Below are 16,309 nucleotides of genomic sequence, written 5' to 3'. Positions count from 1 at the left end.
CAATTGTTTTTGTTCCTAGCACTCACTACTTGGTTTATCTTTTAATACAGTCTGTGTTTTGGTACAAAATAACACTGATAAATTTTTTATATTTTTAATGATGAAAATCAAGAGTGGACTATACATTTTGAAACCACATAGCATTCTAAGTGTGTAGAAAATTTAACAGAGAAAACATAAGAATTTGTAATATATTATAACTAATTTATGTGGAAATGTTTATTTTTATATATATAAGAAAATTCAGGAGCCATGCACGGTGGCTTACACCTGTAATCCCAGCTACTCAAGAATCTTAGGTGGGAGGATTGCTTGAGCCCACGAGTTCAAGATCAACCTGAACAACATAGCAAGACCCACCCCATCTCAAAACAAAACAAGAAAATTCAACATTTAGGAAAACTGTGAAAATATAACTCTTTTAAATAAATTGAATTGCTTTTTAATTTTTAACTCAGATTAGTATGATTAAAATATCATTCTAACATTTTCCACTTATAAAAATGTTCTGTTTATATCAGTATATCAACCGATTACTGCATTAGCCACTGTGTAAGAATTTCCACTTGATCCTACTCTTTTTCTTCTATTATATAAACATAATTTTTTATAGATACATAATTATACATATTTATGGGGTACATGTGACATTTTGATATATGCATACAATGTACAGTTATCAAATCAGGGTGATTGGGTATCCATCACTTCAAACTTTTATCATTTCTGACCCTACTCTTATCAACACCAAATATTGAAGCTTTTAAAGATTTTATTCTTACACAAGAAATCTTAAGAATATGGCTGGGCACGGTGGCTCACACCTGTAATCCTAGCACTCTGGGAGGCCGAGGCGGGCGGATTGTTCGAGGTCAGGAGTTCGAAACCAGCCTGAGCAAGAGCGAGACCCCGTCCCTACTAAAAATAGAAAGAAATTAATTGGCCAACTAATATATATAGAAAAAATTAGCCGGGCATGGTGGCGCATGCCTGTAGTCCCAGCTACTTGGGAGGCTGGGGCAGGAGGGTCCCTTGAGCCCAGGAGTTTGAGGTTGGTGTGAGCTAGGCTGACACCATGGCACTCACTCTAGCCTGGGTAACAAAGGGATACTCTGTCTCAGAAAAAAAAATAAAGAGATGATGGAGGTCAAATACCTCTCAAGTGGCCTCTTCTCCTTATAACCCCCTCCCTTCCAGTGCATTATGGAAATAACTGTACTGTGGTCTCTAGTTTTATTTTTGTTTTGGGGTTTTCTATTAATACTCCCATGAGATAAAGCTTAGAATAGTTTTATTATTGTGTGTCTTGAAAATCCTTTTGTGAGATAGTTTTAGGCAGTCATTTCTGTCTTATGTTTTTATGGTTAAATGGAAATCAGTAACATGATATATAATAAAGCAATAGTCCATAACCGTAGGAGATCTGAATCTTGCTATTGTTGATTCACTTGGTGAGGTTTCTAAACCAGCCTAACCCTTTCCTTACTGGTGTAGTAAGAGAGTGAACTTCTATTCGTGTAGTGAAATAAGAAGCCTTGGTTTATTTTTCTTCAACAGGGAACAGAGTTCAGAGGCAGCAGAAACTGGAGGTAGTGAAAATGAAGAGAACCCTGTGAGAATTATTTCTGTCACACCTGTAAAGAATATTGATCCTGTAAAGAATAAGGTAAATTTAAAATTTTAACAAGTGGATTTTTTCCCATAATTAGAAGCTTACTAACATTTTATAGCAGGGGCAAGAAAAACACAGCCAGCAGGTTAATGTCCGTAGTGCATTTTATACATGTGTCTCTCTCTACCACTCCCTGCAGTGCTTACTCTGCCTCACTCTCCAAAAATGATTCTGCTTATATGCACACACTTTGTTTCACAAGAATTTTTGTGATCACCCATAATGGTATCCTTCTCCCACACTACCCATCCCAACACTTTGAAAGGATAAGAATTAAGAGTTTTTGAGATCTTTTCAAGTTTGTTGCTTCTTGTCAGAGGTCAGCACTCTGTTTTGTTTTTACTGTATTTTTTTATGACTTAGCCATTTAAAGTGTGTTTGAGTTTTTATTTTAACAGCTGCATTCCTCATTGTTGATCTTTACATTATGGCACCCAATTTTCTTTAACAGTTTTTTTGGCACACATGATGGGTGGGAGCGTCAAGCAGACCTGATTCTGCACCCTTGCTCTGCCACTCACTGTCCGTGCTGATTTGGGCAGATTGCTTGACTTCTCTAAGCTGCCATTGAACTGTTATGTGAAATTGATAACTTACCTCAGTTGGAATGGCTTAAAGATACTGAGTATGTTTTTTCCCACAGAATCATATTCTTGACATGCTGATCTTTTTATTTCTCACCGTATATTTATTCTGGTCATCAAATATTTTAGGTATTACCCTCCGGTACATAAAATATAGTAGGACTGTGAGTTTTTCCACAGTAGCTTAACTTTTCCTTTATCTGAACTCAACCTGAGTAAATAAGGATAAATTTTTAGATCAGATTCTCACTGTCTAAATTCCTGCCTCTTGCTATTTGAAATACAGCATGCCAGTGGATTCAGGTAACAGGGTACCTCTCACTATCATAACTCTTGAACCTAGGAACCAAAAGATTGATTTTTATAGGATCCTTGTGTAGAATTAAGCAATCTTAACATAAACTTAGATACAAAAATGCATATTGCCACAGACATCCAGTTATATCATGTACTCATAATGTACATTAAGAGGTGGTACATTGGTAGACATGCAGATGTTTAGTGCAACCAGTCGTCTTTTTCAGCCTCTGCCTAAAATTGTATGTAATTTTGATAAATTGGATATTTAAATTCTTACTTCTGATAAACAAAAGGCCTTACTTTCTGATTGACCTGTAATATGTTATTCCAAACCCTCATTTTACCTTATACTTCCAAAGCCTATTTTAACCAACTCCCTGCAGTGTGAAGAGATGAGGCTTATATTTTGACCAAAGTATGATGACTTCCTGGTCAGGTCTCCATACATTTATAGGGACATTTCTTTCCTAGGTCTGATTCTCTGCTCCATAGGCTCAAAAAACTATCCTGTTAGTATACTAAAAATATATATGAAGATCTAAATGAGTGTTTCTTGCTAATCAATTTCTAAAAGAAAATGATATATAAACCAATTTATCAGTTCACATATGTGAAAATTTTTCAGCAAAGTGCATGTTTACAAATTGGCACATTGTCTCCTATTATTTACTATGCGGGGGAAATTGTGATATGAAGGATGAATATGAGAGGTAGTTAAAAGCAGAACCATGACACACATATCCCATGGATTGAGGCAAACAATATTGCCATTGTTGTCCTCAGGGAGTTTTCTTTTTTTAGTACCTGAGACAACTGGTTCCCTCTTTATTTTGCTTTTTTTTTTTTTTTTTTTTTTTTTTGAGGCAGAGTCTCGCTTTGTTGCCTAGGCCAGAGTGAGTGCCATGGCGTCAGCCTAGCTCACAGCAACCTCAAACTCCTGGGCTCAAGCGATCCTTCTGTCTCAGCCTCCCAAGTAGCTGGGACTACAGGCATGAGCCACCATGCCCGGCTAATTTTTTCTATATATATTAGTTGGCCAATTAGTTTCTTTCTATTTATAGTAGAGACGGGGTCTCGCTCTTGCTCAGGCTGGTTTCGAACTCCCGACCTCGAGCAATCCACCCGCCTCGGCCTCCCAGAAAGCTAGGATTACAGGCGTGAGCCACCGCGCCCGGCCTTTATTTTGCTTTTGCATGGCTCTTTGAACATACGCACAAGTATGTAATTTTCATAAATGTGTTAATGTGATCATGTCCATGATTTTTTTTTTTTTTTTTTTTTTTTTTTTTTTTTTTTTGAGACAGAGTCTCACTCTGTTGCCCAGGCTAGAGTACCGTGGCATCAGACTAGCTCGAAACAACCTCAAATTCCTGGGCTCAAGCAATCCTTCTGACTCAGCCAACCAAGTAGCTGGGACTATCGGCATGTGCCACCATGCCTGGCTAATTTTTTTTCTACATATTTTTAGTTAGCCAATTAATTTCTTTCTATTTTTAGTAGAGACAGGGTCTCGCCCTTGCTTGGGCTGGTTTTGAACTCCTGACCTAGAGCGATCCACCCGCTTCGGCCTCCCAGAGAGGTAGGATTACAGGCGTGAGCCACCACGCCAGGCATGTCCACGATTTTTAACATCAACTCTTTTCCTTTTCAAATAATCTAATCTGTATATGTACCTTTTTTATATTCCTATCATTGTCATGTATGTATACACATATATTTTGTTTCCCCTTTTTTGCCACTACAATGTTATAATATCCTTTATAAATTTACTGTGTATAAATAAAAGCACACTTACTGTTGCTTTTTATTTCTGTGGGCTAATTCCTTGTGATGGAATTGCTCAAAAGATATACATCACAGATTTTAAATATTTCCATATTGATTTCCTAAAAGTGTGGAACACTTGACATTTCTACCAGCAGGATATGGGAGTACTTTTTTCTCTGCATACCCACCAACAACAGGTTTTACGTTTCTTTTGAATTTTTTTCAGCCTCCAGTATTGAAACTGATGCCCCAACTATTTTAATTTGTGATTCTCTGGCAGCCAGTATGTTTGTTGAACATTTGCACGTGTTTTTCTGTAAATTGCCTGTTCATATTTTCCCCTTTTAAAATTATCTTTGTCTTGTCTAACTCAGCTTCTGACACTGTAATTATTTTATGGTCTTGTTAACATTCTTGCTCCCTTTCAATCCAATTGCCTTATAGCAGCCAATGTGGTATTTTCAAAATGTAATTTGGATTATGTTTGTCCTCTGATTAAAAATTACTTTCTTGGCCGGGCACGGTGGCTCATGCCTGTAATCCTAGCACTCTGGGAGGCCAAGGCGGGTGGGTTGCTAGATTGCTAGAGGTCAGGAGTTCGAAACCAGCGTGAGCAAGAGTGAGACCCCATCTCTACTAAAAATAGAAAGAAATTAATTGACCAACTAAAAATATATAGAAAAAATTAGCTGGACACGGTGGTGCGTGCCTGTAGTCCCAGCTACTCAGGAGGCTGAGGCAGGAGGTTTGCTTAAGCCCAGGAGTTTGAGGTTCCTGTGAACTAGGCTGACGCCACGGCACTCACTCTAGTCTGGGCAACAAAGCGAGACTCTGTCTCAAAAAAAAAAAAAAAAAATTACTTCTTTAGCACTAGAAGAAAATCAAAATTTCTTAACATGTCTTGTACGGCATTCATAATCCGTCCCATTCCTGCTTCTCCTGCATTTTTTATGCCTCTGTCCCATCACTCCTTACAGTCTAGATTCCTTAAATCTGCCACATACTTTCCCTCTTGATGTACTTTATGCTGTCTTTTTCCTCTGTCTAGAATACTTCACTTTCATTTTACAGGGTTCTGCATTGATATTATTTAAATAATATTTCCCCAAAAGGACCAATTAGAAACTGATGCTTCCTCTGATTTTTTTTTCAGAATACCCTGTTCTATAACCTCTTAGCACTCAGGTAATTTGTACTTAAATATTTATTTTTTTAAAAATTAGTCACCTACCATTCTAAGCTATATGAGGACAGGAACCGTATCAGTTCTGTTTTCCAGTCTATACCAAACAGCCACAACACTTAATAGACATTCAGTTGAACAAATGGTTCCTACCCAGTTGTATTTTTACAATTACAACTGTAATACCCAGTTGTATTTTTGATGCATCTTGTTTTGCCCAGGAATCACCATCTTTCCCCAAGATGATTTTGTGTATCTCTTCTGTGATCCATAATGTATTGTTTTTACATTTCTCCTCTTGTGGGCCACCTTACTCTTGGTCCTTTTGTGTATTACCTATTCTATTAAAATGGGGCTTAACATTAAAGTAAACCCTGGAGTAAAACGCTGATTTGGGAATTTTTCCTCACTTTAAATTATTACTCCCAGGCCGGGCGCGGTGGCTCACACCTGTGATCCTAGCACTCTGGGAGGCCAAGGCGGGTGCATTGCTCGAGGTCGGGAGTTCAAAACCAGCCTGAGCAAGAGCGAGACCCCGTCTCTACTATAAGTAGAAAGAAACTAATTGGCCAACTAATATATATAGAAAAAATTAACCGGGCATGGTGGTGCATGCCTGTAGTCCCAGCTACTCGGCAGGCTGAGGCAGCAGGATTGCTTGAGCCCAGGAGTTTGAGGTTGCTGTTAGCTAGGCTGACACCACGGCACTCACTCTGGCCTGGACAGCAAAGTGAAACTCTGTCTCTAAATAAATAAATAAATAAATACTCACTCCCAGGAGCTTTCATTAAATTAGTTTTTCTTGCAACATGAAGATTTGTAATGTTTTTCCCCCAGTCATTCTGGAAAGATTTTCTGGGGAAAATGAAAATTAATTAAATAAGAAGATATATACCAGGCTTTGTGGCTCATGCCTGTAATCTTAGCACTTTAGAAGGCTGAAGTGGGAGCATTGCTCAAGTTTGAGACCACCCTGGGCAACATAGGAAGACACAGTTTATAAATAATCGGATGTGATAGCACACACCTGTAGTTCCAACTACTTAGGAGGTTGAAGTGAGGGGATCAGTTGAGGCCAGAAGTTCAAGACCAGCCTGGGCAACATAGCAAGACCCATTCCTATACACAAAAAATAGAAAAATAAGCTGGGCATAGTGATGTGCATTTGTAGTTCTAGCGTCTCAGAAGGCTGAGGCAAGAGGATCACTTGACCTTAGGAGTTTGAAGCTGCAGTGAACTGTAATTGGGTTAGTGCACTCCAGACTGGATAACAGAGTGAGGCCATGTCTCAAAAATACATAATCTAACTTTTTGGATGATAATAGTGTTACTTTGCTTCCTTTTAATCAATTAAAGTTATCAATTAAAATTTTTGTTTCTTAAATATTCATATAAAGGTCACTTTCATTCTGAAAACTATTGTTTCTCCATTATGTTTATTATAGTAAACTGGGATTTTATTACTTTGAACATTTAAGATGACTTAGTACATGCTAAACTAGAACAAGAAAAAAAAGAAAATATTCAGAGAAAAGGTTAATGGTTGATGCTGTAAAAAGAGGCAAAAGTTTGAATTAATGAATGGAGTGAGAATTCAAAGTACTTTGTCACAGAACTACAAAGGTTATCATTGTTAGATGTATCATAGAGAAAATAGTATATTGATTTATGAAAATGCTCCTTTTGAAAAGTGATAAATTTAAAGCACATCATCCATGAAAAAGGGCCCTTTCATTTGGGGCCAAGTGCTGCGGTGGCTCACACCTGTAATCCTAGCACTCTGGGAGGCTGAGGTGGGAGGATTGCTTGAGCTTGGAAGATCAAGACCAGCCTGAGCAAAGAGTGAGACCCTGTCTCTACTAAAAATACAAATATTAGCCAGGCGTGGTGGTATGTGCCTATAGTTCCAGCTACTCAGGAGGCTGAGGCAGAAGGATCACTTGAGCCTAGGAGTTTGAGGTTGCTGTGAGCTATGATACTGCTGCACTCTCTAGCCGAGGTGACAGAGCAAGACTCTTTCTCAAATTTTTTAAAAAACATTTTGGAATAGATATGATAGCAAAACAAGTATGGTTTTCTTTCTGTTTACTGCTTGTGCATTTCATGCACATTTATTGAGCACATTGAATGTGCCAAGCACCATGCTAGCTCCTGGCCCACCCTTTCCTCAAGGAGCTTACTTCCTAATGGGATGTAAGCAATTAACTAGAAGCCCAGGAATCCCACCTCCCATAAAATACTCTCCAAATATGTTTTTGTAGGATAGATCATTGATATTTAAGGAATTTATGTTTATACAATTGTTTTGTGCTCTTTTAGGAAATTAATTCTGATCAGGCTACCCAGGGCAACATCAGCAGTGATCGAGGAAAGAAAAGAACAGTAACAGCAGCTGGTACAGAGAATATCCAACAAAAAACAGACGAGAAAGTAGATGAATCAGGACCGCCTGCCCCTTCCAAACCCAGGAGAGGACGTCGACCCAAGTCTGAATCTCAGGGCAATGCAACCAAAAATGATGACATAAATAAACCTGTTATCAAGGGAAGAAAAAGACCTGCAGCCAGTCAGGAGAGCCCTGGGGGGTTGGAAGCAGGTAATGCCAAAGCACCCAAACTGCAAGACGTAGCCAAAAAGGCAGCACCAGCAGAGAGACAGATTGACTTACAAAGGTAATATACATCATTTCTTCCTGAATTTTGAGTTTAGACATTTTGTTTTATTCTTAATAGGTGCCAATCACCTGAAACACAGGCATTTGGGAATGAAAACTGTATTTGGTTTTCCTGAGTAAGTTATAATGACATTTGTTTTTATCTCATACTCTCCATTTTTAAGGCACTAATTTGAAGAAAGATCTGTTTTTTCCTTTGGTTAATTTTTATTTAGTATATAGTATTTTGATTTGTCTATTTATTAGCAAGGAGAATATCATCTTTTGTGTGGTGTCCTTCAAATGGTTGCATAGGTTTACATAACATAACATGAAGGGTTACCTTTGGACACAAAATCCCAGAATGGAGAAGACAGTGATGAGATGTGACCGGGGATAGCCTGCTCTTTAATTCTTCTCGTTATAGTTAATTTTAATATAGAAAATATTAATATTGATTAATATTGTACTTCTCCCCTACCCTGCCCAGTAAAAACAGCCTTACAGCCGCTCATCTTTAATTATTCTTAGGCCTGGATTTCGGATTTTCCATACTATAACAATGAGGCCACATTTGGAGGTCTAGAAGGTAGCTCCTTTCATCTTGGCCTACAATTAGAACTCACCCTGTCCTCCTTTCTTCTTATATAGCTAACTCATCTGCCCCTGAATTAGACTGCAAGCATCTGAATTCCTAGAGAAGAGTCCCAGTTTTGATCAGCTCAGAATACTTCCTCTATCCTACTTCAATATTTTTATAAAGTGCAGTGTCACTAACGCACATAAATACATTTAAAATATTACCATTTATGAAATTCTGAAATTTGGGGCTACTGTATTTCTATACATTTTAAGTGCTTCTAGACATCTTTTACAACATCTCATGGCTTCTTTTTTTGTTTGTTTTGTTTTTGTTTTTGCAATCGTGGCTTCTAATGTAGTGTTGCCATGAGCCAGACTCAATACTTAGCTCTTTATTTGTTAACCCATTAAATCCTTAAAACAGCTCTATGTGGTAAGTACTGTCATTATTCCCAGCTTGCAGAGTGGAGGAAGCTCAGGGATAGAGGGCCTGGGTAGTTTTTGTCCTCTTTGCTCAAATAAATGGTGGAGCCAGGATTAAATTAAAATCAACGCAGTATGACTCCAGAGTTGTAACCACCATACTGTACTGTGCCTTTAAAATTAAAATTCATTCTAAGCTGGGCTTGGTGGTACACACCTGTAGTTCCAGCTACTCAGGAGGCCAAGGAGGGAGGATCATTTGAGCCTAGGAGTTCAAAAGAATCATAGGTTATGCCAGGCACAGTGGCTCATGCCTGTAATCTCAGTACTCTGGGAGGCTGAGGCAAGAGGATCACTTGAAACTAGGAATTCAAGACCAGCCTCGGCAACATAGAGGGACCTCATCGCCACAAAAAAATAATAATAATCACAGGTTAAACAAGACCAACTGTGTCATCTTTTTAAGCTCTTTCAGGATACATGCAAACAAAACCCTTGCAATTTTAGCGTTAGAGAGGAAAACCAAGAGAATGATCAGATGTTTCTGAAGGTGGCAAACTTAAACAAAGCTTCCAATGCTAACAACAAGACTGTGGTAAAAATTAGTTAGAATTAGGTATAGAAAGTATTTGACATGGTGCCTGGCATCTATATTAGTAGTAACAATAGTGATAATAGGAAAAGTTTGGTGAGCGTATATGACCTGCCAACAACCATTGTGAAGCAAGTACAACCCTAAATTAGAGGTAAGGAAATGAAGACCTGGAAAGACCTTTCTCAGGTCACTTGGCCCATGCTACCCAGGGCAGAGCTTCAAATCCAGAAACATCCCGCATTATCTGCCTCACTGTAATACTAACAGTAGTAGCTGCAGTTGTGTCTTTCTTTAGCATATGTATTAATAGTATTTTGAAACATTTTTAAACTATGAACTTCAGGACCCTACTATTTGGGTTTTCCCCCTCAGTATGTAAAAGGAGATGTTTTAGTGTGTATTTACCAATAAGCTATGGATTAGACAGATACATTAAAACAAAAGTTCCTTGATGGTGACTCAACAGATGTTCTAACTATGCCTCAATTTCAGGAGAAAACATCAAATGGTCAGAATCCTGAAAGTGCTTAACTTTATTTCATGTGGAACTGTTGCTTCCACCTTTCTGCAAGATTCTGAACATAGCTTTCACTAACTGTAAATATTACCTGTGAGTGATCTGACATTCCACCTGTATTTTCCTGAGGCCTGAGGATCAAATATAGATTACAGCTCGCATGACTGATCAATTCTGAATATATAGTACCTTGAATCATCCTGTTATGGTTATCATTACAGTTTCAACCAACTCACTGGTAAGAGAAAAAATAGGGTTGCCATACCTGAGAGCCATCAAACATTCCCAAGCTATGGATGAACCCAGGGTGCTAGGATCAGCTCTGTTTGGGGGCCTTGGATTATAGCGTCACGTCTGAAGTGCTGCACCGAGTATTAACAGTTCACCCCTGGGTTTTATTTGATTAAATAAGGCATACCCCCTTGTGCTTCTCTGTGGCCCTGCATTCTGACTCCACATTACCACTTCATCAGTCTTTCCATTACCTTGCATGACTCTCCACACCTTTCACTTGTTTAATTTCTCACTGCCCAGATGGTCTTTTCCTGCTCTGGTCACAACTCTTTGTACGGTGGCATCTCAAAAGTGCCTTTCTCCTAACATTCTCCTAATCATCTTTACTCCTTTGTCGATCTGAGTACAGGATTCCCACTCGCCCCAAGGTAACACTGTCTACTAGCGCCAATTCTGGAAAACTTATCCAATTTTATTACTTGGTATTTATTATCATATCATATGATTGTTTAGATTTTATCATTAAGTAATTAATAAAAAACATTTTCAAGGCCCTAATAATACCATCTACAGTCTAGGTGCCTTATGTTTGTTACCTCATTTAATCCTTCAGCCTTCAGGTAGAATTCTGACCAGTGTCAGCCTTAGAGCCATTTTCATACCACATCCTTTACTTCTAATAAGTGGCAAGTGCTGGCCTCTGGAGAATTCCTCTTATTAGGTTTTTATTGACAACATTAGATCAATAATTTTTTTTAGCATGATCCCCTCTTAAATGATTTATTTTCTGGTTCAAGGATATTTTATTCCACCGAAACATAAAGTGTATATGCAAGAATTTACTGCCATAGATTTTATCTGATAGTTGATGCTGAGTATTTTAACTTTTAAAGTTAACTTGTGAATATTTAGATCTCTTTTGCATTTTTACAGTAAATGTATTCCCTCAATTATTTGTGTGTATGTTGGTCCCAGTAAGTTTTCCTGATTATATTTTTGGGCTTCATTTGAAATTGTTAACTTATTTTGAAAAAATTCATTCAATTCACCCGCTACATCTCTAAAAACCAGCCATTTTGCACTGTGGTCAGGAACCAGTTAACAGTAATAGGATATTAATGTTGGCTTGCTGTGAGTTTGGGGTGATGGAATGATCATCTGTTCAGTAGTTTAGTTGACTTGTTTTTCCTGTTTGTTGGAGCTATTGTGAAAATGAGAAACAATTCCAAATGTTTTGCATTGAGAATGTGTTTTTAATAGATCTGCTGATACTTGAATGTTTTGCTTAAACTTAAGGCCACATTCTTCAACAAAAATCTTATCAATAAATATCAGTGGAGAAATCGTTTTCAAACTTGGGACTTCTGGGGCATCTGTAAATTTAAAGAAAATATCTATAGAATAACAGACTATAGTTTTCTCATCTTTGGATTAGCATGTTTTGGTTAGCATGCTTAGTGTTGGAGTGTTCAAGGATCTTGGAATTTGTTTGTCTTAAACAGAATCTACTGACTTCCTGTGCTCACTTGAATATTGAGGTTTCCTCACATCACATAGATCTGTATCTTAGAATTAAAGTAAAAGTAACGCCTAAGTGTGTATCCTCATGTGTTAAACAACTAGATATTCGTTTGACATGAATATTTCTTTAGTAACAAGTAAATTTTTACCAAGATAATATGAAATTTTTCAGAAGCCACGTGCTCGGAAGTGATGGAGATTCACTTTGGGACATAAAGTCCCGGAAATTCTTGCAGTGATCTGGATAGTTTATAAATCTGTGCGAGCACCCAGGAAGACACTGAGGATTCAGAGCTAGTATAGGGAAGCTTCCTGAAGGTGCAGCAGGCAGCTTGTGGAGGATTCTTTGATATCATTTTATTAAACTTGGTTTTGTATGTTATAACAAATTAATAGTCTCTGTAAGAATATTAATAATCACTTAGTTTTGGTAGCGTTGTTGCCTGTATAAAATGTGTATGTAGTCTTGGGCTTTGGGAATGTGTCTTTCTTTCTCTCCCAGGTTTGGAATTGTTGAGAATGAGACAGACGTAATACTGAACCCTGACAAGGCTGATTAAAAATATAGAATGATATAAGCAGAGTGGCAGTAAACTCCTTACCCCAGAATTGAAGAGCTACAAGCAAACCAGGATGCACCTCTCAGGGCAAAAGACTGAATCTAGATGAGGTCCGGCCCAATATGCCCATCTCTTTTCCCTGTCTCATCTATTAGATGAGTTCTTCCTCCTCGCAAAGAGGAGTAAGTGAGAAAAAGAGAGAAAGAGACCATATCTCACTCTCTTGGGCTTTTAGGGATCAGAATTGCCCTCCCTACTGGGGAAATGGTACAGATAGAGGACTCCTAACCTTTTAACAGAATTAAGCTGAATTTTCCTCCCGTTTTTTTTTAGTACACTAAAATGTATATGTATACCCAGCTCGAGTCAGAACTTATTTTGCTGCTTATAAATTTGTTTTGCCATAGTGTCCAGTAATTTTTCTTCCATGATACCAATTTTGAAAGTGTTAATTAAAAATTACAACTATTTCAAATAAATAGCTTTTATCACCTTAAGTAAATAGGGCATTGGATAGCAGCACTAAATAGTTGAAAAACAACTTCTTCATTGGTGTTTTGTTTTTATATAGTTTAGGAAAAGATTCCTTATACCAAGTAAAGTCTCAGGTGAAAAAATGAAAAAAAATAGTTTAAGATTTTAGTTAACTATAGAAATGAAATAATTGTGGTTTTATTTATATCCTGTCTACAACTTTTCTAACTTTGTGCTGTTCTACTCCTATCCCTAAGGTAAAAAGAAAACTCACTTGCAAAGGGAGAAAATGAAGGCCAAACAGAAGCAGGCTTCAGCTTCTGCAAAAACTTGGATTCACGAAATCCCTGAACAGAAAATGAAGTTCACTTCAGAACACACGCTTTCTGCCTTGAAAACTGAAACTATTACTTCCTTTTCACATGACCACAAGTCCTCTGATGAAAATGTACAGCAGAAACTCTGGAGAGAGGCTAAAAGCAACTGTTCTATCTTCCCCCCAGACTTTTCTTATGAAAAGTCAATAATTAAGCAAATTGCTTAACATTTGGTTCCAGTTCCTGCATATCTGGAGTTTAAATGCAGAATACACCATTAATTTCCATGCTGCAGTTTTTATTTTAAAGAAAGTAACAAGATGTCCCTTACACTGACACTGAAAATTCATCAATTTTAGAGCCAGGGATTCCCATGTTACACAAGAAAAAATAGAAGTCTACTGAATTAATTTTTTAAAATAAAAGAGATCAGATTAAATATTTCGTTGTTTTTCCTTTTGGAAACTTTTATGTATAATTCTTTCTGCCTGCCTGCTTTTCTGCAAAGATGAGGTGTACAGATTTCAGTTCCCTGCTATGAAAAGTGATGTGGCAATTTTATAAATGTTGCTTTCTGATTTTTATCAGAGTGAGAAAATAATTAAAATTATTATTGATTTACAAGTAGTAAACTTCATATTTTGATTTCCCCTCCATTTTAGTTTAATATAATTTGCAATAAATGTACATATTGTTGTTTGTTTAATGAAGCATATCACTTTAAAATGGTTTTTACTCCTGTGACTATGATGGAATATTTGGGATTTTTAAGGAGTAATGACTATCCAGCATTTGGTTTTATAATGTTTGTCACCAGATTTTTATTATTGATGTAAAAAAAAAAAAGTCAATTTTTTAAAATAGTTGGACTTTGGCAGCTTTGTAAGGAAAGTTGGAGTTGTTTAGGATTGCTATCAGTTTTCAGCATTGTGCTTTTAGGAAGTGTTTTTGCTTTTGTCTGCTGGTCTCGACTCAGTTTTTATGTTTATTTTAGAAGACAATTGTTACATCAATATATTATGTTTCTTGGCATTGTTCAGTATAGGTAATGTGTACACTTTTTGTGTACACAATCATATTTAAGTTTTATGCATAAAATAAATGCTTCTAGATGTCATATGGCAGTCTTTCTTAATCTTTTTATCTTATCCTTATGAATTTTTTAATGTGAAAGGGCTAAAGTCATAAAGAACATGATTTCAGTCAACTCTCCATTATCTATATGAAATAGTGGCTATGGGCTGGGCCCGGTACCTCACGCCTGTAATCCTAGCACTCTGGGAGGCCGAGGTGGGTGGATCGCTCGAGGTCAGGAGTTCAAAACCAGCCTGAGCAAGAGCGAGACCCCGTCTCTACTATAAATAAAAAGAAATTAATTGGCCAACTAATATATATAGAAAAAATTAGCTGGGCATGGTGGCGCATGCCTGTAGTCCCAGCTACTCAGGAGGCTGAGGTAGGAGGATCCCTTGAGCCCAGAAGTTTGAGGTTGCTGTGAGCTAGGCTGGGCAATAAAGCGAGACTCTGTCTCCAAAAAAAAGAGAAATAGTGGCTATGCCTTGGTTTTTTAATTTTGTGGTAACCATAAATTTAAAAACAAAATATTGAAGGCATATTGTAAGACCAGACTAGGGAGGAACTTGGAATTTGTCTTTCCTCGTGCTCAGAGCTACTTCCTGCTCTCTGTGCACACTGGGCTCCTCCCACAGCCTTAGCAGAGTGTGCTCACGCCGTTCCGTCACACGCCTTCTGCACGCAGGTGAGAGGAAGGAAACAGAATCTGTGTTATAACTTGGTCTTGAGAGCCTGTGTTCTACATGGGATGCAACTTTGTTGGGATTAAATGTCACTTACATTCTCATAGATAATCAAGAGTTGGCTATAGACTGTGAGTGAAAGATGGATAATTCTTTTAAATATGCATATACACACATGTAAGTACCAGAGAATTGCTAGGGAACGATGGGTACCAATGACAGAAAGTATCTTTTGCCTCTTCATAACCCTTTAGAAAGTATAAAATACCTCCAACATACTGAAAAAGAGCATCTATGCATAAGTATCAGAAGTCCCTCAAGCAGTCAGTGGGCATGTTCGATTTAACACCAGACAACTTGATTGTTAAGGCCTCCAATTCATCACCAATAAAAATCTCATTGACCTTTCTCCTTTTGACTGATTGCCATGGTTTGCTAGGTTATCAAGTGTTAAGTCATATCAAACAAAATGTAGCCAGAACCATTCGAATCAATGAATGTATGTATGGCTATCTAGATTTTTGCAGGAGACAAGTTAGCTAAAGGGTCTGGTCCTCATATGGATCAATGTAAATGGGCCACCCCCTCTGGCACTAAGGGAAGCAAGAATAGGATGGTAGAAAGATCAAACTGATGGGAAGGCACTTGTTAATGAGAAATTTGTCAGTTTTCCTTTGAAAAGGAAAATTTTAAATCTCTTAGGAATTTGGTATATTCACACCTCAGAGAACCACAACACAAAAGTGCAGACTTATATTTGAGAATTAATGTTGACACTTTGCGTCTAGTTTGAAGCTTCTTGTATTTGTCTAAAACTACAAGCCAGAATTTTGTATCTCCTTTAATAAAAAGTGTGTATAATGTAAAGTAGTTTTGCATATACTTGGGCTGCACATGGGCTGAATTTTTTAAATTTTTTTAAAGACTTGAAGCAGAACCTTGTAATTTGTGTAAATGACAAGTGTAAAGTCCTACCATAAAATGCTAAGAAATATGCACTGTTTCAAATAAAACCAAGAAATGCAGCATTGTATAGTAGTGTGGAGCCCTGAATATTCATGTACTCCTGGTATGTCACAAGTTGATAAAATGTCTGCATATTTTCTGTTTAGATTCTGGAGTCTGCATATGCTAATAAATCAAATACTACCTTCAAACTTCCTTTCTAGG

At 37.4% G+C, this 16,309-nt stretch overlaps 1 protein-coding gene across 3 annotated transcripts in view; it reads left to right on the top strand.

Annotated features, from left to right (window-relative positions):
* PDS5A (PDS5 cohesin associated factor A) overlaps window positions 1-15,547 on the top strand; it is a 134,549-nt gene extending 119,002 nt beyond the window's left edge. For all 3 annotated transcript variants that reach the window (XM_012753924.3, XM_076001201.1, XM_076001202.1), the window contains exons 31-33: window positions 1,558-1,666; window positions 7,826-8,178; window positions 13,323-15,547. In XM_012753924.3, coding sequence (XP_012609378.1) covers window positions 1,558-1,666; window positions 7,826-8,178; window positions 13,323-13,326 — 466 coding nt within the window. In that variant the 3' untranslated portion in view covers window positions 13,327-15,547. The remainder of the gene's footprint in view (window positions 1-1,557; window positions 1,667-7,825; window positions 8,179-13,322) is intronic.
* The last annotated feature ends 762 nt before the right edge of the window (window positions 15,548-16,309 follow it).

The sequence above is a fragment of the Microcebus murinus genome, chromosome 3, assembly GCF_040939455.1.
Source record: "Microcebus murinus isolate Inina chromosome 3, M.murinus_Inina_mat1.0, whole genome shotgun sequence".
Lineage (NCBI taxonomy): Eukaryota > Metazoa > Chordata > Mammalia > Primates > Cheirogaleidae > Microcebus > Microcebus murinus.
Note: the sequence above shows the minus strand (reverse complement) of the source record. Positions and strands in the feature narration are given on the sequence as shown.